The 24,023-nt window shown below is 43.1% G+C and overlaps 1 protein-coding gene across 1 annotated transcript in view; it reads left to right on the forward strand.

Moving 5' to 3' along the window:
- The window catches only part of usp43b (ubiquitin specific peptidase 43b), a 60,184-nt gene that overhangs the window by 13,908 nt on the left and 22,253 nt on the right, over nt 1-24,023 (forward strand). Inside the window, exons 3-5 of the mRNA XM_048245819.1 lie at nt 12,914-13,017; nt 19,448-19,540; nt 23,071-23,206. Coding sequence (XP_048101776.1) covers nt 12,914-13,017; nt 19,448-19,540; nt 23,071-23,206 — 333 coding nt within the window. The remainder of the gene's footprint in view (nt 1-12,913; nt 13,018-19,447; nt 19,541-23,070; nt 23,207-24,023) is intronic.

The raw sequence follows: 24,023 nt of genomic DNA on the forward strand, positions 1-24,023 counted from the left end.
AGGAGTGAGTAAATGTGTCTCAATTGTTGACCACTGTGGCATGTCAGGAACCACAACAGATCTGAAGACGACACACAGCAATGTCAGTCTTCTTATTCAACACCACGTGCATGTATATCTTTTATCAGTACATATTATCTTATAGTATCAAACCTCATGACCTTGTGCTAACAACATTATGCTCTACTGAGTGTATCTGAGTTACTGGAAGAGTGACGTTGCAGCTGTATTTCAGTGGCAGAGAAACTGTGAGAAAATGTCTGACTTTATGCTTATCAAAAGAACCAAATACCTGATCCTCTCCTACACAGACTGACAGAATTGTTGGTTCCAAGGATGATGACATAGAAGTGGCACTGTAATGGGATAGGAGAAATAGTGAGAAAAAAGAAAATGACTCGTTGAAATCAGTATTGTCATTATCACAGGGTGGCACAGCAGGTATACAGCAGGGAGCCACATCCTGTTTTAAGGCACCTTCTCCACGGAGGGGCTGTGTTAATACACACCCACCCTGTAGTAACTCTTCCACAGCCAATGCTCCTGAAAAATTCAAGAGTCAGCATCAATAAATAGATGCGGAACTGACCATTTTTAAAAAATATATCCATTTTTATGTAGGGTTGGATATGAGGCTGACTGTGCAGTTTCCCCCAAAATGAATTTCATTCAACCTCCCTCCACACTCATCAGTGCTGTGGAAAGGCACCGTAAAAGTACTATTTCTGTTGAGTTTTCCTGTGCAAATTTAAGCACTGAGGTAATGAAACCGCTCCACACATAATGTGTAATGAATCTAGTAATGGCTGACTTTGATGTGTGGATGTAGGGTCACAGTGGAATGAATTAGGCTGAACCTGAGCCAGTCAGTGCTGATTCTGGAGAGTTTGTCATCATCAGTGAGGACACAACACAGAGGGCCATAGGTCAGGGGTCGGCCGAGGAACTGCATCATCTACAGAATCGGGAGGGAAGTCAAATCCCACCTGAAAAAATGGGATTTAGGCTCTGAAAAGGAACCCCTGCCAGGCTCTCCTGTGGAGGGAAAGGCAGCCAAGACTCAAGAATGTGTTTGTGTTTGTGTGTGTGTGTGTGTGTGTGTGTGTGTTTTGTGTGTGCTTGTTTTCACACAACTTGGGTTCATCTTTGGGGCAAGGCATACACATGGGGTAAAATTGTCCCAGGAATTCAGCTCATCCTTGTACAGTAAAGGCTGAATAGAATACTCTTAGGGGAGGCCAAGGTCTGAATAATCCCATGAAAATCAGCAAAGCTTCATCTGAGACTGTTCATAAGATCCAGTATGCAGCATTCGACCATAATACCAGAAATGTCATACAGGCATTTTCATATTTCATTTTTTGGCCTCACTGTACTGTTCCAAACTACACTTTTGAAATCTAACTCAGAGTTTTTGGGGTCAAAATTGAATGGACTATTTGGCCCCCACAAGCCTGGAATGTTAGTAAAGAGCAAATAGGAGGATCGGAATGGCCTGCGCTCATAAATCTGTGTACTACGGGAACCATGTGATTACATCCTCATCCCCAAAACAGCCCAGGCGACACCCTCTAGGCCGACTGTGCGGTGTGACACCGAGGGCAGAGGGCAGGCCTATTGTTTTTGTGTTTCCTCTTCCCCTCTTTTGATTCCGCCTGCCCTGCAGGATGCAAATGGTTTCCTGTGGCTTGGGGCCACCCGAGCAGAGAAAGCAGCCTGTAAGAACACGTGTCCAGGGAAGTGTGTTTGTGTGTGTGTGTGTGTGTTGTGTGTGTGTGTGTGTGTGTGTGTGTGTGTGTGTGTGTGTGTGTGTGTGTGTGTGTGTGTGTGTGTGTGTGTGTGTGTGAATGTGCACTGACTTGACCCCTCATCCGATGCACCGTCATCGGAAGGACTTGCCATTAATTGCAAGCATTAGCACCTCTCACCTTAGATGCTAAAAGCTGAAAGACAGGACACATCAGGGCATGCTGTTTGCCTTTGTCTTTCTATAAGTGCATGTGTCTGATATTGTTTGATATCGGTCACTGTTTACCACTGCTATGGTTAATGTCAGTTCATCGCCTTTTACGCCGGAGCTTTGTTCTTGAAAAAGCCCTTTTAATTTATCAGCAGTCTGCTGGCATACTTTGCTCGCGGCAAGACAATTAAGCTCCGACTGTCTAGTGCCTGAGCCACTTTCATGCATCCCCCTTTTATGGGGCTGGCCAGGGTCAAGCAGTGCACAGCACTTGTGGCTCCGTCCTTTCATCACTTATTCAGATGCATTCTTCAACCTTCCCAGGCTGTTTAGAGAACCAGCGAGTGGTGGACAGATACTGTATAGCCGATGTGAAAATTGTGGTCAAATGAATCGGGGGAGTTTTCGCTTTTACAAATCTGCATTCAGCAGTTCAGTGGTGATTATGTGGAGATGAGTATCATTCAAAGTTTTAATATGCACCCAAAATTAGAGATTCAATCACCTCCAGTTTGGGGAAAAAGTTGCTGTTATTTTCTGAATATGGGTCTTCCTTTCTTTCTCTTTTTTGCCACTAATAATAGCTGGCATTAATATTCGTTTTCATTTCTGCCTGAGCTGTGTCTGTGGTTAGGAGACAATTATTTTAACTCACTAAGCGATCTGTTTTGACAGATAGCAGCAACACTGAGATGGGATGATGCACTGCTGTTTTTTTTTTCTGAGATTTTGTGAAATATATTCATCCACAGATAGGATATTTTTCTCTCAGTCTCACTAGTTTGCTTCTGTTTAGGGCCCATTATTATTGCAATTGTGTTGTTTTCCATAAAAATGGCTGTTCTTCGAAATCATTCAGCCACTTTCAAAAGAGAAGACTGTTGTTTTCTTTCCTTGATACACCAGTCTGCTGTTATTTAGGGACTAAAAAAAATAATTTAAAACAGATTATAAATTCATCTCTCACTTTCACCATTCATATACTGTTTACTTTTAGTAATTGCATGTCTTGTTTTTATGTTACTATCAAGTCTGTTAACATCAAGTGAACTGATGGGCAGATATATAGATATACAGCAAAATTATAAATTGCCCTACAGCCTTTTACCTCTCAGATGGACCAGGTATTTTCTGCCTTTCTATGTTTTGTTTTTCAGTCTTGTACTCATACCATTGTGCAGACACATCTGAGTAAGCTTAATAGTGTCAGACAGCAATTGGTCAGTCATGTTAGGCCAGACATCATCATCATGCCTTCACTGGGACAGGGTATATCAGTGTGGAGTGGATTGGCTTGTAGTGTCCCGTGTTCTCTCTCCCATCCACTCCAGCTCCAGAGTGGCGGGAGTATAACAGGGCAGTATTACAGACAGAGACAGAAGAGCAGGGAGACAAGTGAGGACAGGAGACACGGCAGACAAGCTGAGGAGCAGCTCGGCTGAGCAAACCTATCAACATTGTTTTGTCACGTCCCCCCAACCGACCTCCAGGTGCGGTGTTGACTAGGGATGATCCGGAAGTCCTGGGGAAACACACACACACAACAGCAATTGAAGCCGCATATGGTTTTTTCAGGGCCGATACCGATATCAGGCATTATTACCAAAACAGGAGGCCGATAACCTGAGTAGAGAGAGTGGTGAGCAGGTGGAAGATAGTGGATATGGTAAAACCGACAATATGTCAGTGCCAAAAGGGGGGTAGATAGTAAAACCGATATGCTATATGCTGCAAAAATTAATTAAAAATCATTTAATTATGCAAAGTTTTCTTTCTTCTTTTGATACACAATTGTCTATCAACTTGCATCACTTTGCAAGTGTAAATCCTGTGTATCATGTTAATCCAAGAGGTGAGTTATAGCAATTATTTTCATAGAGTAGGCCTGCACAATAGGCTATGTGCTTGTTAAGGGACCTGTCACAAAGAGGATGCTTTGCCATCGTGTGTGTGAGTGCACGAGAGGGAGAGGAAGAGGTGCATGCGCGATGGCAAGTGTTACGGTTGAATAGTTTAACAAAACAGTTTTAAAATAGTTCTTAGGCTATTTAAGCATGCAATTTGTGTCCATGTGTAGGCTATAAGCTACACTTTTGAGAGCCTAAAAGGCACGTTAATAGCCAGCTCAGGACGCGATTTTGTTCAGGTCGGATTAAATTACGGTTGGCCCTGGGTGCATGTAGTCTTTTCTGACAGTCCGTTTCAAAAAGGAGCCATTAGACTTCTTGACGTTCACTATCGCATAATTTAGGACTTGTCTGTACTATGTCCGCCGAGGTGTCCCGTTATTCACAATTAACGAACGAGGCGGAGGCAGAGAACTCCCGACGCGCAGCATCCGAGTTTGTGGGATAACTAGTAAACAGCATCAGTAACGTGCATCAATCGGGAATTCGCTAAATGAAGGAAGTGGGTGCTTTACTTATTGATCCGGATCAAAGAGACAATAGCTTACAAAGTGGTGTTTTTGTAACTTCACTGTAGATGATTGTGATTCACTGCAACTTCAGCAATGTAGGCGACCTACCTTCGAAAAATAGCTCCGTAGGCTACAGCTGAAGCCCAGTCTGCCTCAGTGAGAATCCTAAACGTTGTCTGTGTTCAGTCTTCGATCCTGATTGGCTGCATTCGTGCTAACTAACAAATCAGACGGTGTAGTGGGCGGGACAATGCTCTTGACCACAGAGCAGCAAATTCAGGGAGTGAGAGACGCTTTACAGACAAAGTAGCACGTTTCATTCTTTATCCATTTCAATATCGGCTTATCGGTGAAAAAAATTACCGATACCAATTATTATAAAAATGCTAAATATCAGCCCTAATAATCGGCCAGGCCGATAATTGGTCGACCCCTAGTGTTGACCACCCGCCAAAATCCTGCTTGTTGTTTTGACGACCATGGCTCCCTGACCCGGGTACAACATTACCCCCCCATCCATCCCCCCAGGGTCCTGGGGCTTCCCCACCCACCACCCCGTGGGCAGCCATGCAGCAAAGATTTGGACAGTAATACTGAATGTGCTCAAGGAGCGACCATTTGACTGGGATTGCTCAGTGCCTCGGCTGTTCTCGTTCCTTTTCACTTGTTTCAGTGCGGGATTAAATTCTAGATCGAGAGAGAGATAGAGAGAGAGATACACAGTGATGGAAAAGATTTGTCATAATGCAGAAGCATTAAAATGAATGATTTTCTGGTCTGCTCCATGGCCTCTCCATGATTAGTGCTCCTTATTATAATAGTAGATCACTGCTTCTTAAGTTTAATCAGAAACTTTATGCTGAATATTAGTCTTTGAAAAATCTGCTGAAAGTCTCTAGGGTGTTATCTGTGTGAGGGGTTTTGTCTCCTCTACCAAACAGCTATTTTTAGCACAGCCTCCATACCTCCGTGGAGCGAGTCCATTATTCTACAGTGCCCTGAGTGCGGCTGCACTACAGCTCTTTCTTTTTCTCCCTCTCCCCCTCTATTTCTCCCTCTGTCTCTTCTCTCCTTCTCTATCACTCTTTCTGTCCCCACACTTTTTTGAGATGCCTTCCTTAACTGGGGAGAGTGCTCTCTAGAGAACTCCAGGTGACCTCTCTTACAAACAGCTGAATTATTTACTGTGGACTGTTGCCATGACAGTGCTGGAACCCGCATACAGCACCCCCTTCGACCTGATGATGTTACCACTGGTATATGCACCGGGATAATTTACGGGATTACTCCCTTTTTTCTCCCCCCTCCAAGTTCTAGTGCTTGTCCAAGAGAGATTAACTTCCCAATCCCACTACAGATTGGGTGTACAATCGATGCTGACGACTCCAGAATTAAGCATTACTGATTTCACCCTGGAGGTTTTCCCACACACACGCAACAAGGCCGCATCTAAATCACTGGTGCCATGTTCAAAATGTCTAATCAGTGTGCTTGCCACCAAGGGGGGGCTGGATGATTAATAATGGAATTAAATAAGAGATGACCACAGAGTGGTCTTGTGTTCAGCACTGTCTTGTGGAATGTATATAGAAGGACTAGCAATTCATTTGTAGTGACATACAGTATAAGTGAGGGTGTTTTAGATATAGGTCTACTAGTTCAAGGCATTTGTGTTCTGTCACAGTGGTTGTGTTGCATGGAATAGCAACTAGCTGGGTTAGCGACAGGCATCAACTAAAAATCTTTTCGGTGGATCATTGAAAGTCTTCCCTGAAGTTGGGCTTAATGGGCATAATACCCAGTGATCTCCAAACAGTTTTCATTTGAAAATGATACCAAAAGTAGTTGGGCATTAAAGGGACACCAGGCAAGCCTGAGTGCTTTTTCTCTATGAAGCTCCCCCTAGCGTCTGTACGCGTCGATACGTGTGCGTCTGTCTGTCTGTCCTCGCTCAGTCTGAGAGAGCTCTTTTCCTTTTCTTTGCATCTTCCGTCAAGGGTTTTCGCTGCTTCTTCGCTCTGCCATTATACACACGTTTGCAACAATCGCTAGCCGGGTTTCATTAGCCTGCCTCTGTGCTGGGGATGCAGGATGTAAACTGATCCTGCTTCTCGTGATGTCTGAGACTTTGTGAGACTGAAGGTCACGGGTAGGATACACCGAACTTGCAAGCGGGATATTCTTCCTACAGGCAGTAGGGGCGAGTGAGAGAGTCTTCATTCGCCCTGTTATGAGTCATTTAACCATATACCGACAGACGAAGATGATTAATTAACACAAAAACGTTGCCTGGTGTCCCTTTAAAACTTATCTCAAAAAGTTGCAAATTGTTACATAATGTTGCTTTAATATAAGCACACACACCACTTGTCATCATCCCCACAAATAGACCATAGCTCCTGTAGTCTCTATCCTGCTTAATTCAGCATGCAATCTTTGTAATTTATCTAAATCCCTGAAATTCAATTAGGCCATTGAAAGGTGCCAAACTGAAGGATTGGAGGTTGTCTCTCAGTTCATTCTAAGGCCAAACAGTGTATTCTCTCTTGGCACTCCAAGTATTTTCATTACTTGTTGTTGACACTTCCAGAAGCTAGAGAATACCCCAGCTATTCAACATTAATTCACGTTAGCTTTCAAGTTGATCAGGTCTGGGCTGGCTGTGGTGAAGATAGTCACTCTCACGCTTATAACCTCAGTGTGTTTCACAGTGTTTGTGTGGGGCTGCTTGCTTTCTCCCATACAATTGCACAGTGCTGATGATAAGGAATATGGGTACAACCACATTAACGTTTGGCTGATACCATGTCTTAAATATTGACTAAAGAGTTTGACTGTGGGAAAGGCTTTCTCAGTCCAGTGTGTGACATTAATGAATGTCCGTGGCTGCGTTTTGTTTATTCAGATGAACAGATAAGCTTTATTTCTTTACTTTCTGTCAGAACCATTTTAGTCAAGAAACACAAGAGAAGATTCTGAATGAAATTTCTTTATTGTAAAATATGAATTACATTTGGCGGTATAGCTCTGTTCGGAGGAACCCCCCTATTTCCATTAGCACCATGGAAAAGCATTAAGTCAGGGGGCAGCAGCAGTTTAGGGAATTCTCACCCCAGCAGGACAGGGAGAGATAAATATTCCCCCCATGAACAGAGCCAAGCGACGTGACAAGAGAACATGCCACATCATATACGACAAGGTGGAGCAGAGGGAGGCGGTGGGTAGCAAAAACCGAGCTGTATATGGTTGAGAGGAAGTGGGTAGAATTTAAAAGGCGTGCCGAAGCTGTGTGGCCAATCGCTAGGGAAGAAAGATTATCGGCTGAGGGGATGCACCTGGATCAATTAGGAATGAATGAGATGGAGGGGAGGGCGGCAAGCTTCTTGACTACCATGGCCTGGCCAGAACTGACGTTAACACTTTAATTTATATAATGCCTGAGTTTAGTCTACTTTCTCCATTACATTCTTCCACCTATGCTTTCTCTGCCGTAATGTATAGATGTAGGAACAGACCCCTCTGAGCACTGACAGGCACCCTTCAGATGATAGATCACCTTTATCGCCATACGCTTGTGGATGTACATTGTCCATGTGCTGTACGAAGAGAAATGTCAAAACAATCATTGGAGCATTTACCCCCAAGTCCCCAAGGAGTGATTTATCAGCCAAGATATGTTCCAGGCTTCTACACCAAGTATAGTGACATGATTTGTGTTAGAGAATGTCCCCATAGGGAGCGTTGTGTCTCTGTGCGGGGTCTCTGGCTGGACATCACAGGTTTACTCCCTGCCCTTTGAGTGGACCTGCTGCCCACACACACACACACACACAGCTCAGGGAGCACAGTGCAGAGGAGACAACAGTAAAGAATTCTCATTCTCTCGTTCTATCCCCACTCTCTCAACCCCTTCCCCTCTGTCTCTCTGTATGTCTCTGTCTCTCACTCTCTCTTCACCTCATCGCTCACCCTCTTTCTGTGTATTTCCCTGTCTGTTCACCCCCTCCATCTCTCTCTCTCTCTCTCTCTCTCTCTCTCTCTCTCTCTCTCTCTCGTCCCTCTCTCTCAATCCCTCATGTTAAATTCTGAAGTGTCTCACTGCCTCTGCCCATGTGAGTCCATTGTCTGCCCAACTCTCGGAGGCATTATTCCGGAGTGCAGACAGACATCACAGAGACTGGAGGTGGGAACATCACAGGGCTTGATTAGATTTGAGGATTTGCAAGGCAACAGGGATGCTTTTGTTGTCAAGTGGAGTAGAGAGACTTGTTTGGCCACTTTCCTGTTATTAGCATGTCTATCTCGATTTCTCTCTCTCTCCTTATGATATCCGACGTTAAACACAGGAAAGGTTTTATCACAAAGCCAACACTTGTTTTCTATTGGTTTAGTCTTTTTTTATTCTGCTTTACTTTGACAAGTTGGCTGGTGGGTGAAACATTCAGCTTTATCACTCTTGCACCAAACAGAAAGGAAGAGAGCCACACACACTTACTGACTTCAGTTATGGTATCACTAAATTGACCTGTGTGTCTAAATATATCAGTGTTCCTTTTTTTTAAGTTGCCGCCTCTTAAGTAGGATCTATAAATAAACTCAAGAATCCAGGTCGCAGTGCTAGCACTAAAGCAGTTCCACACTATATGTGGTCCTGTTTTATCCAAGCTTTATCTCCAAAAGATGTGAAACGTGGTTTATTTTTCGTCTTTCCTTCCAGAGCTAGTATTATGTTTACACACTGAGCATGAGCACGTCTTTATGTAGCCACGGCATTTGGAGCCTCACCCCACCCCTTACCCATAACCTAACCTTGCAAGGGAGCACCATTGACAGTATCTTAGTTATATGTTTCATGAAGTTACCCATGAGCTGGAGGACATTCAGACTACCATGCTGATTTAGCTCAGTCTGACCAGGAATTTTGACAGGTGATAAGCTGTTCATAAGTGTAACGGTCATACAGTTCTCTGACCACCACAGGACACAGGAGATAACAGAAGAATGTCTCCTCTCTGTAGCTCTGGTCCCTCCTCCAGACTGAAGAGACTAATGGTAGCCTCTGCAGACCACACAGCCAACAACACAGTTATTACATTTGTTTGCTAGCACTCAGATTCTCCCTGCGTTTGATTCACAGCTTCTGTGAGCGAAATGATGTGTTCTCTCACAAACACAACCTTTGTGCAAAGCTACGTGTGCAAAAAAAAGAACCTACATGAAATTCAAAACTCTCATTATGAAACATGTAAGACTTAGAGAAGGAGAAAGGAACAGGTATGGACAATTCTAGAAGATGGTAAAAGGGGGAGGTAGAAATGTGAGAATGAAAATTGGGTAGAGCGTGAAGAAAAGACAAAGAAAGTGAAGGCATTCTCTTCTCCTGCTTAGACCCTTGTGCTGTGTGTGGAGAGGGTTATGTTTCGGTCCCACTCCGGCTCCCGTGCTCCCAACCATGCATCTGTACAGGAGGCAGCCTCTTGCCCAATCAGAGCAGGAGTGCAGCATTCCTGTCATTTTGGAGACCACTCTCACTTTTCTTCCCTTTCTCCGTGGAAACCGAAAACCTTAATTTTACTGGCACTCTGGAGGAGAGGTCATGCCTCAGCCGCCAGCCTGGGAACTGCAGTCGGGGAGAGCAGCAGCAGCGGTAGACGAAGGAAAAACATCCTGTAACGTGTGTAGCAATGTTCAGTGTGAACACGGTGACACAGGCATGACTAGGAATCCTATTCCAACTAGGGTTCAAGAGTCGATCATGTATTTTATGTGCTGTCAGCTAAAATCTGCGGCCTTGATGAAAATGGATGCTCACTTTGAACAGCCACAGTTTGCCAAAAATATATTCTTTATCAGTTTCACGCTTAAGAGGTCTGTGTCTACTCAATAAAGTCAAGAATAATAAATATGCTGGCATATGTGCCCAAATCACTGATCAATTTTTCAAATGTACATGTACCAATAAATGTCATGTCATATTCCCTTGTTCCTGTAATTATACTGTAGTTCCTTTATTGATGTCTGCATTGTGCATTGGAACCCTCTCAGTGGAACATAAAATGTGCTGATTTAGTATACAATTTCTGTTGGTACCTTTCTGCACATTAGAAATCGATATGTAATTAACTTGATTTAATCCCTAGCAATAAAGTCTACATTCTGTTAATCACTAGTGTTGTATTTAAAGGGAAGTTGCACAGTCTGCCTTTGCATGTGTGCGCGTAATCCTGTGTATTAATTATATTATTGTAACCAGTGCATGATGAATACACCATACATATTAATTACTTTCTTACTGCGAACGTAGGTTAGTTTTGATTGCATGTGTTGGATAATTAGTCCCACTTACAGAGTTTTACAGAGGGGTGGTGAAAGGGTTGTCATGGAGGTATGCTGCACTAGCCTGGTGTTACCATCCTACGGACTTCCGGCCAAAATTTGATTTCAGCCTCGCACGTAGTTTGGCCCAACCCACAGTCTGGCCCAATCCAACAGTTGAGTGATGACGTTTGCCTGCCGAGATGCTTGTAGTCCACCACGTTCAACAGCATAATCAGAGACGCTTAACAGTTCCGAGGGCATCACGATGCAGGAACAAGAGGCTTGTCTTGTCAATTATATAAATGGCAAAACTTCCAACTGGCCGGGAAAAGTTTGATTTATCAGATGGTGATAGCTAAACCTGTAGTCTACATGCATCACTACTTATCATGTTTTCAAATAAACGTTTGCTGCTTGTTATTTCCCCCTAAAATTACCTTAACAAAATCAATGCTACAATGGCGGTGTCTTGGAGGAAGTGCTGCTGTGATTGTGCTTGACTAGGACTAGCGGTTACCGAACTGGGCTCAAGGTAAACCGCTCCGTGTTTGTGTTTGACAGAGGCTAGCCTGTGGCCGAGCTGGGCTCCAGGCGAGGCTACCGTGCTTGTGGACAATAACGTTAGCCAATCACCGAGCGTGGGTCAAGGTAGGCTGCGTTGTTTTATGCCGAACAACTGTTAGTTTAACTGAGCAAGCTCCAGGTTAAATAACACGTAGGTCGTCAGTACAATCCAACTTATCTGAGAATGTAGTCTGAACAGCCCATGGAGAACGAAGTAAGCTCCGACGAAGTCACCGAGCTGCGTAGAACAACAATCGTCTGATAAGCGGCGAGAAGAGATAAGAGGGAAAACTGGCGTGTGACAAGAGCTGACATAATCTCGGCGACATGACGCTTTTGGTATACAACTCTCGGTCTGTGGCTAGCGCAAGTTAGAGATATATCCACTACGAAGAGACTGCCCTGGCGGTCAGGTAGCCTGCATACTAGCCAGCGGTCTGTTTACTACTGAGAGCAGAAGTGGTAAGCGGAAGTGGTAAGCGTAAAAGCCTGAACTCCGGCGCACAGCATACGTCATTACCAAACGTTGCTGATTGGTTAAGGGAACTCCAATGATTTTAAACCTCAAAATAAGCATCCGCCCATTACGGAGACAGATTATTATTACTTTGTTCCAGACTGTATGACGAAGAGAAACGTAGTCACAGGCGGTAAGGACCAGGCTAATGCTGCACTGTTTTGTGAAATTGTATGTGTTAACATTTAGGGAGAAAAAGTAGGCTTGAATATGTTTGAGATGGTAACAAGTAATGCTCTCATGTATAATGGCAGTTATTAACTTCAGTGTTCCAAGACACACCAGTACCCACATATCTATTTTGGTTGTTTGTTTTGTCTGCATCTGTGTCTGGCTACTGCCATCCAGCACTTGCTGTTGTGTGTTTTGCCTGAAGACTATTGTTGGTGATCTTTGTGCGTCTGGCTTACTAAAAGAAAAGGAAATTGTGTGAAGTTGCTCTTTGTTTGATATTAGCTACTAGGGTACATGATTAACCTGAGAGCATGGTTGACTGATAGGAGAAGGACACTGAGAGAGCTATTGTATGGAAGTTGTTGTTTGTGTCCTCGTGTCCCTGGCTTTGGTGATTACACGTGTCCAGAGAAAATTGATGGCCACGGGAATATGCAGCATTGGTGTCCTTTGTGAGTCACCCCTGTGGTGTCCCGTCGTCATCACACTTGTTTTTTGACCTTGAGATATGGCTGTGGTCAGTTTCTATGTCGCAGCACTTTAGTCTGTTTCCATGGCCTGTCTAGACATAATTTAAGTGAATTGTTTCAGTGGTGCAGCCTGTATCTCTGGTGCCATTACTGGTTGAGCAATTATAAGAGTACTTGCAGGATGTAGTGCTATAATATAACACAGATACACCCTCCCATATTTACCAAGGAGACAGAGTGGAATAGAAAGGTCAGTTTAGCCTGCAGCCTTGGCCACAGAAACCTGAGTAATGGTCTGGACCATCTTTGTCATAGTGCATGCCCATACTCTATAACAGCCTCATAGGATTCACATTCAGCCAGTTGTTAATACTGACATTATGCTTGGGTTGTGAAGGGGACAGAATGTCTCTGTCAACTCTAATGTGTCTATAGAAATGGCTTTGAGTGTTTTGGAGGTGTTTCACTGATGTGTGTGTCTGTTGTTGCAGGGCCTGGCAGGACCAGAGGGGGCGCCGACAGGGGATACACTGGTCCCTCAGCAGCATGCAGAGCGCCACAGCTTTGTGCAGGAACACTTCCAGGCACAGTACAAGTGAGTTCCAGGCACATACAAAAAGTTTTTGTATGTTGATACTAATCCAGTCTTCAGAGAGAGGTATAGCTCAGCTATTTTACATCTTCTTTGGTTTTTCTGAACCTTTAAATGAAGCGTGGGCTTGAAAAAAAGTGCATGTCACCAATGATAGGCCTAGATCACATTACATGTCTAAGTCTTAATCTACATCAGATCACATATCTAGTGTCTTAATGGTAAGTGAGGGGTCATTCAGTACATTGGATCTGTTTCTCTCGGCCCCTGACCTGTTCTTCTGACTGTTAACATGTTATCATTACACCATGGCAATGATGACCCTATTAGGCCTCCTATGCTATTAGCTTTCTTAATATGGATAACACACCTCTGGCTTTGGCTCGGAGTCGGCTCTTGACTATGGACACAGAAGGTCGCAGGTTTCCTGTGACCAGTGATTTTAGCTTAATTGATGCCATAATGTGCCAGCCATTCCTTTGTGGCGCTGAAAAGTTAATTATGTGTATTCATCAGTACTGACACAGTAAGCCCCTCTCCCATGAGGCTGTCTTTGTCAATCAAAGTTGATTCCCATTTTAATGTGTGGATAGTTGAAGGCATTTCCCCTGTTGTCTCCCTTGTGATGTCATGTTTCTGGAGATAACATGAAAAAAGCAATTAACCATTGGTGATCTTCTTGAATACTGAAAAATGTCATGTTTATTCATAAGCTCATAACCTGGTCATATGGAAACAGCTTTCTTTCTTATATTGAACTGCTGCTGTTTTTGTGGTGGAGGACCAAAGGGCAGTACTTTCCTTGAAATAGTTAAAATAAAGTGAAGTTGATACTGTTCCTTTCATGAGCTGGGCCTTGTCTTAACAAGCTAATGGTCAGAGCAAAGGGTGAAGAATGATGACCACTGGTAACTGTTCAGGGTAGAACGTAGCTAAAGGTGCCCTAGTGTGATCTTTATTAAACTTCTCATCCAGTTTCTTATTCTTGTTCCACCTTAAGTCATGCTGGTACTGAATAGCCCAACCGTTATTGTTAACCGAGGTGGGATCTCTTCAGTTTATCCTTAACTGACAGTTCAGTCCCCTTTGAGGATATCCCAGCATACAGAGGTAGAGCCGTCCAGCTTCTCTGCATGAGATAATAAAGTCCCGATTCAAATGACTCAGGCTAATCTCTGAAAGCCCCCACCCCCCTTATTTAAATGTATCTAAAATTGGCATTGCCTTAACAGTGACTTTCATCAGTTCAATCAGATTTTAATTGCATAATATGACACCTCAGCGAGAGCTGAGACAGCGTATTTAGTCCTGTGTGCGGTGGCCCCCTGAGATTACAATTCGCATGTGGCTTCATCAGTTTTCCACTGCCTCATGAGTAATAATCTCCCAGGAACATCAATCATAAGAGTACACAATCTAAGGTGCTTTCACTTTCACTGAGGCTGACAATGTTCACACATTTCTGCTACAGTACTAAGCATTCACTAGCCATAAGTGAGCGCTCTGTAAGGAAATTGCAGGAAATGTAGCTCACTGCATTAAAACACTCAAAGATGGAGCAGAGAGATGCCTGGTGAAGTTCACCTGAAATTATTCAAATCACTTGTAAATATGCAGTGTTTTTTTTTTTTTTTTTTTTTTTTCAATTGAAAAGGTTTTCCCAGTTAGAGTGGGAGAAAAATATGAGCTTGGAATGAAAAAAAACCCTAGAGTAAATAGGAAGGTATTTTCAGAACAGGAATGAAGCCACCCCCCACCCTCTAATTTGCATTTGGAACAGTGTCCAGTGTGCATGTTGCTTGGGCAAACTGCTAGCTTTGTGTTCCTGCTCAGACCCAATGTATGTTAGGCCTGGGTCCTTCCAAATGAGATAAAGGGAATCTTTTGCCTGCTGTGGTTCCTTTCAGCATGTGACGCTATTAAGCTCTGAAGCTTGCTAAAACTCAGCCCCCTGCCAATGGCAAACTGAACGACGGAGCCAGAGACTGAAGTACTTCCTGGTGGCACCCAAAATGGAGACATCTGACAGCTGGACTACAGTTCATACCTCACATCCTTGTTCAAAGACATAATTGAGCATTTTTGTTCTGATAAATGTCCTCGCTGTAGAAAAGTGTTCATCTACAGGGTTTTTTGTTTGCATTCTGTCAGCATTTTTGACAATATGCTTTATTCAGTGAGGGCAAAAAGTGTGTTTTCTGATTGAAAAAAAAAAAAAAAAAACATGAATAGAGCATATGGTCTGAATGTACATTTTGCAAGGGGAAAACATGACCAAGCAAAATGCTGAACTGCAATGCACATGTCCTCTGAAGTTACCTGTCCTTCTCAGTGTCTACAAACAGCTGTTTGTAAATGCCTGTGATCAAATCTCTGGCCGGTTTCTTGTCTCCAGCAGTTACCGTATTCATGCATGTAGATAACATTCTCTAACCACGGCACTTCCCACGTTGTGAAGTGGTTTTCCAACTGCAGATATGTTCCCCCATCTGCTGAGGTCGTTCAGACATTGGCAGCTGAGCATCTTGCCAGAAATATATCAAACAAGCCCAGCTAATTGCCTCCCAAACAACAGACAAATGATTTGTTTTTTATGCCTGTTTAGGTAGCAGTCTAGGCTGCCAGAGCTTATTGTCTTTCCCTTTAGGCTGCGTTAGACTGACAAAACATCTCTCTGGATTCAGCATTTGACTACCTGAATTTAAATGATTTCTCTCAACGGTGAGATTAGTTTTTAATTCCATTGAGATCAATAAAAAAGAGTACCAGGCTTCTCGTATTTTAAAGCTGTGTTCAACACATTCCTCATTACATATTTAGTATGGTGTAGGATTGTTGGTGTTGTTTGTAGGCCTAGAGACACTATTTAAAATGTGCCTGAGACGGACGTGTACCACAGTTTTTATGTCGTCTTCCGTGATCCCCGATACTCGGGTGCGAGAGTGATGTTGAAAAGGCCCAGTCAAGATGTTGTGGGAAAGCGTGTGATTCATGGTTCTGCTGTCAGGGGACTCTTCCTGCCCAGAATCTTAATGTCTGTCTCTCTCTCTCTATCTTTCTCCCTCTTTCTCCCCTTCCGCACTGCCTGCACAATGGTCCCCGCTTTGCATGTTGTGATTGCAGAATCACATTTCCATTTCCTTGTTTTTCAGGAGTGTTGTGAGGAGGGCGAGCTGACATTACAGCTTGTGGACATGAAAATGGGTTGTTCACATATGTCGCCACTAGTGTGTTTTCAGACAGAAGCATAAAGACATTTCCAAAGTATCTCATTAAATTCATCCCCTGCTCAGACTGACGGAGTTGCAGTTCCTCAGTCCTGTTGGCCCTTCAGGAGTGGAGTGCTGAGCGCAGGCTCTACTCCAGGTCATCAACCACAGTGTGCTGCTGACCACAGCTGACAGGCCAAATAATCATCCGTATAATGGCTCCATCTCGACTGTCAGCATGCCAACTTCTTGAGCTCAGGCTATACTTAAAGTACAACCAATCAGGTTACATAACGACTATGTAACCACGAATGAAAGTACCTTTTCTCAGTCGTTACATTTTCTGATTCTGACATGGTATGAAACCGTGTTTCTAAGGAGAAATGCTTCTTAGGATTTTTCTGGAAAAAAAAGACTTTGAAGGGAGGCACTGTCTCTGCCACTTGTACTCATCTTGCTTCAAAAGTATGTTCAGTCCTTGAGTTGCCATCTGGTTGCTTTTCCCTTATTCTAAGGGAATTATGTTGAAAACCCTGTAAAAAACAATTAAGTAGAAATTATTTTACCAGATCCCTCTCTTCTACCTCTTCTAAAAGCATTGAAATGTTGTACAGCTGTACAGATTTTTTAAATCTCTATCATTATACTGTATCTGTAAATCGTTCCTCCTCTGTTATCTCTACTATTTTGCAATATCTCCATTATTGTGTGTATTTTTTACAGTCTATGGTCTGTAGTTGAGTTCATCATATTTTCATCCATTTGACAGTGAAGCAGTGTGTACTCTTCAGGGCTTTTCTCATTAACTGTGGCAGGAATCTATTGCCAGGCAAAATGCCGTCAGATACTGACCACTGTGTTACCTGATAGTGATACCCTGGAGAGCCCTGCCATCTCAGTACTAGCTCTCTGTGCAGTCAGCATGTCTGTTTTTTGTAGCATTTGGGGAGGGTCATCTCCTCAAGGTGATCCTTCTTGACCTGCAGGGTCAGTGCTGTTTTCCAGGTGGGGTAACAATTCTCCAGGGAATGCAGTCATTGGCTGAGAGCTGCAGGTGCCTTGCTACATCTTAATGAATGAATGGAGGAATACCAGAATTACCTTAGATTATCTCTCCATTGGTGTGTCGTTGTTCTTATTAGCGTGTTTAGCGTGTTTTCTGATCATTTCATAACCTGTCCTTCTTCCATCATTGATATTATCACAATGGGAGAAAGAATGAAATGATTAGGTCACAGTTATAAATGTAAGTGCATGTTAAAATGATTAGGTCACAGTTACAAATGTAAGTGCATGTGATAAGGTTTGTTTGACTTGCAATAATATGTTCACACGCTCCGTTAACACCTTATCATTAGTATCTCAAACATGATTATGTTCTCTAGTACTGTGGTTCTCGACCGGTGTGCCGTGAGCCAATATGAGGTGGGCCTTTTTATATATGTGCTTTTTATATAGGTTCATAAAATAGGGTATAGAGCTATAAATGCATCAGTGACACAGCTTTTTGATTCAAAATCAACATCATGTATAAGTATAAGTATATATACTCTTTTGATCCCGTGAGGGAAATTTGGTCTCTGCATTTATCCCAATCCGTGAATTAGTGAAACACACTCATTCACACAGTGAACACACAGTGAGGGGAAGCACACACTAATCCAACAACAGCGGCGCTCGGGGAGCAGTGAGGGGTTAGGTGCCTTGCTCAAGGGCATTTCAGCCGTGCCTACTGGTCGGTTTTATAATAATAGTGTTTTGGCGTTTTGGTTTGATCTTTGGTGTGCCTTAGCCCCAAAAAGATTGAGAACCTCTGCTCTAGCTAACCAACCCAAATGTATTTGATATTAAGTGTGAGCCTGGTACACCTTATGCTTTTTTGAAAACCAGTCCATCTGTCAAAGCTTTGGGCCAGTGGAAGTTGTCATGTATAGCATGGGCTTTCACTAAACACTTGCACTTGTGCACCATCTGTACAGTTCATTGTTGATTGCCCAGACCGTGAGTCATTTGGCTGTTCTGGCAGATGTGTGTTGTTGCTGTCAGATATTATGGTGCTAACATGCTGATAATGCCCATTTGGTCTTGAATGTAAATTGGACTGCAAGCTGTTGTTGGCTTCAATTCATTCTCGGCTCTCAGAAAAGAATGCGAATAAGAGTGTGCTAAAATTTCGGACATCGGAATTATCCGAAGTAAAAAGCACTTTAGATCAATTTATGGATGATTGGGAGTACATATGTTGAGTTGACATCAAAATCATGTCATTCGGATGTGTTTTGAGAAAGTTCGATTTTACCGTTTTTAGTCAAAACTCGTTACCCTGGAAGTGACCAGGGCAAGTCATTTCGCCGCTACAAAAACGCTATTTTTATACCTCTTCTACAGTTCCAAACAACATTACACTTACGTGGTAGTGAGTAGAGGGTCCCTAAAGCCCGAAGTATCCCGAGGTCTTTATGTGGTCAGATAGAGAGTCCAGAATGAATTTCATCAAGCCAGTACCTTTCCGGAAATGTTGCTGCTGCAGCTGGTGTCTTTAGGGGAAAGTCAGTAGAAGTCAATTGCCGAGTGTGGAGTAACACGCTCTGGAAATTCACAATTTCGTTGCCGTTTTTTTTTTTTTAAAAAAACATAGTCCAGTCCATACAACTTCATTTCAATTTCGAAAGAAATACTGGACTATGTTTTTTTGTAAAAAAATGTTTTTGAATTTCCAGATACTGCCAAATATATTCCGGCACATTGCACATCTCAGCCATGTAACATGGGGCAGCCTAGCTGTCAGAATGTGCATGACCAAGCCATTCTGAATGATGAATGGACGTTCCTGTCCTCTCCACTCCTTGGCAGAGAATTTATCTGCTTTTTAAAGGCCACTGTATATAAAAAGTGCAAAGCTAAGAAGCTGAGAATGCCCATTTGACCACTGAAACTTAAAGCTCTCCAGGGCTTTCTCCTACACTCTTTGTCTTTAAATGAAACAGACTTTCCCTCCCTTTCGCTAACCTGGGATTAGAGTGTAAATCAGGAAATTGGCTTAGAGGAATACCCAGTGAACCACATCCAGCACAACCCATCCGTACAGACAGCATGATGTAAGAAATTGGAAACTGGCAGGCGATTGTTTCCCATAGTTAACTGGGTTAGAGGCAGGGTAGATTATGCCTCATTCTTTAGTTGTTCACCTTCTGCTTTTGTTTTTATATTCCCATTTTCCAAAGGTCGTCACTGACATGCCCTCATTGCCTTAAACAGAGCAACACCTTTGACCCTTTCCTCTGCATCTCACTTCCCATCCCACTACGACAGACCAGGTGAGTGACCTCTTTGACCCCTCAAGAGCAGTTTACAGGCAACATGACAAAAGATTTACAAAGTGTTTCCATTTACGGTGACATGTGTACCTGCACAACCTTAACAGCTGACTAAACAAAAGAGATATATTACTCAGTGGCCGCAGGCCTCTCAAGGGAGAAGGATAGAGATCTCCAGCAAACTCCAAAAACAATCAAACCCATATGCTTCTGTTCCGACACAAAGTGGAAACCCCACCTCAGACTCAATGAGACAATGTTACAATCTAATGCCATGGCCTCCCTCGGGTTCACTTCAGCTGAGGGGAAAGCTCTGTAGCGCACCCAGTCACACCCAGTCATGTTTCTTTGTGTGGAGGGGACAATGCCAGGGGCTCCAACACTGACCGTGGAGGTGGGTCACGCACGCAGTCGAGCCCTTCCTGTTGAACGCTCTGAAACACGAGGCCGGGGGCATGCTGCTTGTACATGAGTGCTCAGCGCTGCACATTAACATTGTTCCAGGCTGCCTCCGAGATTAGAGAGGCGAGGTAGTGATTTAGTGCCTCCGTCTCCCACCATCCCTGTGGATTCTTGGCTGAGGGATGTGCATCTGTCTCCACCCACTTGCTCGTGTCCGTACTAGGGTGGGCCTTGCACCAGCAACCCCCTCACACACACACACACACAGACACAAGACACCAATTCTCCCTGCAGGAACTCAAATTGCCCCTAAATGGACACACAGGCCATGGTGTATGGCCATGGCCTACAGTGCCTCTGCCTCCTCTTCCCCCACTATTGTTTTTTGTTGAATGGTCTTCCACTGTTTTTTCATTATCAGACTTCCCTTGTTTTCCAGAAGGGTTTTCAAAAAACTTGTGTAAACAGAATCCTATCCATTTTTTCCATTACTGTTGCTTACCATGTAAAACGAATTTGGAGTATTTGCTTAATTTTTTATGGTAAATATTAAATTGTTGAAGTTAGCCCACTATTTCTGGTGTATTTAGATCCAAAAGGAAAGTTAACCTTCTTGATATACAATGAAATATACCAGGAGGCTATTCATTGGGAATGAAAACATTACAGTGCCTATTATGACCGGATTCTTTTTTCTTTAGTAATGTTTGCAAGAATGGAATGCAGAAGGTTAAGTTGAGAACTGTGGTGATTGTGTAGAGATTTTTGTAATCCAATCTGTACTGACACTGCATCATGCCATGGAATAGCTTTATTTAGAATCCCCATGTCAGCTCACAGTGTAATGCTGCACACCTTTTCAGTTTATTGACTGTTATGTCCTGGATTTTTCGGGGAGGCTTATTTTTCTCCAGAGTCATTATAGCAATAGCAACCCTTCTGTGTTAACACTGCCCTTATGTGATTCACGAGGGCAGTTATACAGGGTTCCCACGGATCCTTAAAAAGTCTTAAATACAACTTTCGGATTTTAAGGCCTAAAAAAGTCTTAAATTGTCTAGGATGTCTTGAATTTTCCAAAGGGAGGTATTACATTTGCGCATGGGACCACCAGCAAGTGAGCGAGTGCAAGAAAGCGAGTGAAATGTCTCCATCAGGTTTCGTGTACTTAAAAAGTAATTGTATAAGTGACTATGAGGCTACGGGAGGAAGTGTAGTGGTTGCAGAGTGAATATGTTTTTCACAGGTGTGGTTAAAGGTGTGAAAACGGTAATAATACAGTAGGCTATGAACAAATATGCCTGATGTTTTCGTGCAGAGGCCTGAGAGATACGCAGGTAGCCTACATGAGCGGGAGAAAGAGTTGGTAAGCCAGTTAGCGATAATAGGCCATACCTTCATGACTTCACCTTGTCCTCCTTTTTGGAGTTGCGCTGGGCATCTAGAATCTTTGCTCAGACGCAGCAACGTTTTGCAAACTATGGACGCGAAGACTGCTGGTCAAATTATGCACAGTGCTTGTCAGTCGTCTGATAATTTGCTGCGCAATTTATGAAGGAACTACGGACTGACATAAAAAGAAGACAAGCGTTTTCGCAGTCAGGAGGAAATACTGTACATGTTAAGTTGATCTTTCCAGCGTGTGTTGCTGGCCTAGCCTAGGGAAGAAAATATCTGTCTAAGTTAATAATACCTGTTAAATCTGTCAGCAGCTTTCTTCCCAGTAGGCCTAGCCTACTTCGCAAAAGTTGTGAAATATAACCGCATATTTTTTGAATGTCGGCGACTGGCTACATAAAAAAAAAACGTGCGTTCATAATACGTGCATGTTTGAGATGAAACCAGCAGTTTTCAGCAGGATCATGCCAGGAGGACCTCTTAATTTAAAACAAGTCAATGGTTTTACAATGTTTGAGTCAAGCTTTGATTGGTTTAGATACAACTGGTATGCAAAATGTAAAGTAGTGGATTAACTTTAATTTGCTGTGCTGCATATGGGACAATAGATGCACATAGTAAATTATATAAAGTAGGCCTATTAAAATATTTAAATAGCGTAGTCTAACTTTGAAAAAAGTATTGAAGGGAATCCAGTCCAGTACACATGTCTTTTGCAAGTAGCCTAGGCTACTACAGACACAGGTGAAGAACAATCAGCCTCAGCCAGATATGTACAGCCAGCTTCAAAAGCAAGCAGCCCAGACCCTAAAATTGGCCATTTATAGCTGTGAAGGTAATTCACACACAATTATTTTTCTTTTGCCAAAATATATTTGGTAACTTCTGTAGACATCCAAAATGGGGTGAGGGTTAAAATTAGTAGGAAAAAAACTATTGCATAAAACAGTTTTAAGTTGTCGTATGTATCTTTTTGCCGTGGTATAGTCTTAATTTTTCATTTAGATGTCTTGAAAAGGTCTTAAAAGTCTTTACATTTGCACTTGGAAAATGTGCAGATACCCTGATTATATCCCAATACGGATACCAATACTGAGTTACATACCAGCCTAAAGACCCCAGCACCATCTCTCTTTTGTGCCTCAACTGATCACAAGAGAAATCCCTCAGCCAGATGGACCTGTATTCTCCTGTAGAGCACCTGTATTACCTCTCTCTCTCTCTCTCTCTCTCTCTCTCTCTCTCTCTCTCTCTCTTCTCTTTCTCTCTTTCTCTCCTTCTCTTCTCCTCCCCTCTCCCTGGTCACACCTATAGAATAAAGACCATGTTCATATCACATGGTAGTGGCACATCATCAGGTCATTCCAAGGGCAGCCATTTCTAATTCAAGGCACTTCCGCCTCCTCACCCGTCACACAGTTTACTCTCAGGTCTATATGAGAACTGGTTATACTGCCAGCTAAGGCTATTACCCTCCTGTTTCCCAGTCTCTGTCAGTGAACATGTCAGAGGTGAACGGTTTGCAACCAGGCACGCTGCTATTAAAGATGCATGAAAGTATAGATTCCATTATTTCTGTTGCATGAAAAAAGTGACTTAATGATTTATTATTGATGCTAAACATATTGATTTATTCATGAAAATCGTATGTCCCTTTTTTATCACAACTATATATTAAATTGTCACTATTAGTTATGCTAATCTCTTTCCTGTTGGTCCCCCATGCTCAGGCCTGTGTATGTGACTCTGGTGTTCAGCACTAAAGGCCAGCGGTACCTGCGTGTGGGGCTGGCCATGCCACTGTTCGGCTCCCTGGCCTGCCTGCGCAGGATGGTGGCTGACGAGGGGAAGATCTCTCCAGACCAGGTGCCTCTTAGCACTCTTGTGCACTCTCTGAGCACTCTCGTGCACTCTCTGAGCCCAGCTCCCAGACCATCTCTCACAGGGCACAGAAGTGGAAAACTCGGGTTTCAGAAAGTGAATGTTCTGCCAGATATGTAGTCCAACTCTTCACTAAACCACCTGATTCTAATTAGCATATCACGTCAGCCAGCTCGACAAATCTGCTACTGAGTGAAATGACATCAGCTAATTAGTGTGCACAGGTAGAACACGTACATTGGTAAGACTTTTACTTTCTTAAGCCAGAGTTTTCCACCACTGCAGGAAGAGAAGAATAAGCAACTCGGTGCTTTAAAACTTGCCAGAGCAAGTTGGCAGCACAAAAGCACGTACAGTACCTGAAACCCAACTTGTCCTGCAGTGCACCTCCAGATGGGACTGGTGCGGCATTAGCACCTGCTGCGGTGTTCTGTATGTAGGGCACAGAAGGGGGTGAGATAATGATTGTGAGATGTTGTTGTTGTAGTGTTTTATGCCCCAGCCTGTAGTGCACAAACATATTTGAATATTCCACGAATGGATGGATGGCAAGGTACAAGAACACAGATTTAATTGCATTCTATGCCTTGGTGGTAAACATTCCCATGAACTGCTATGGTGTATTAAACATAGTATGCTGCATAGCATTCAAATTCAAATTTATCTAGGAAATCTGTCCCAAGTGACTGTCCCCAGTCAATGGCATTTTCTCTAACATGGATGTTACTGTACACCATTTCCTTTAATATTGGACTCCAACCATCAGGAAGTGCTTTAGACTTTCAGAAAAAGATGTTAAGTC

Source organism: Alosa alosa, chromosome 6 (genome assembly GCF_017589495.1).
Source record: "Alosa alosa isolate M-15738 ecotype Scorff River chromosome 6, AALO_Geno_1.1, whole genome shotgun sequence".
Classification (NCBI taxonomy): Eukaryota; Metazoa; Chordata; class Actinopteri; order Clupeiformes; family Clupeidae; genus Alosa; species Alosa alosa.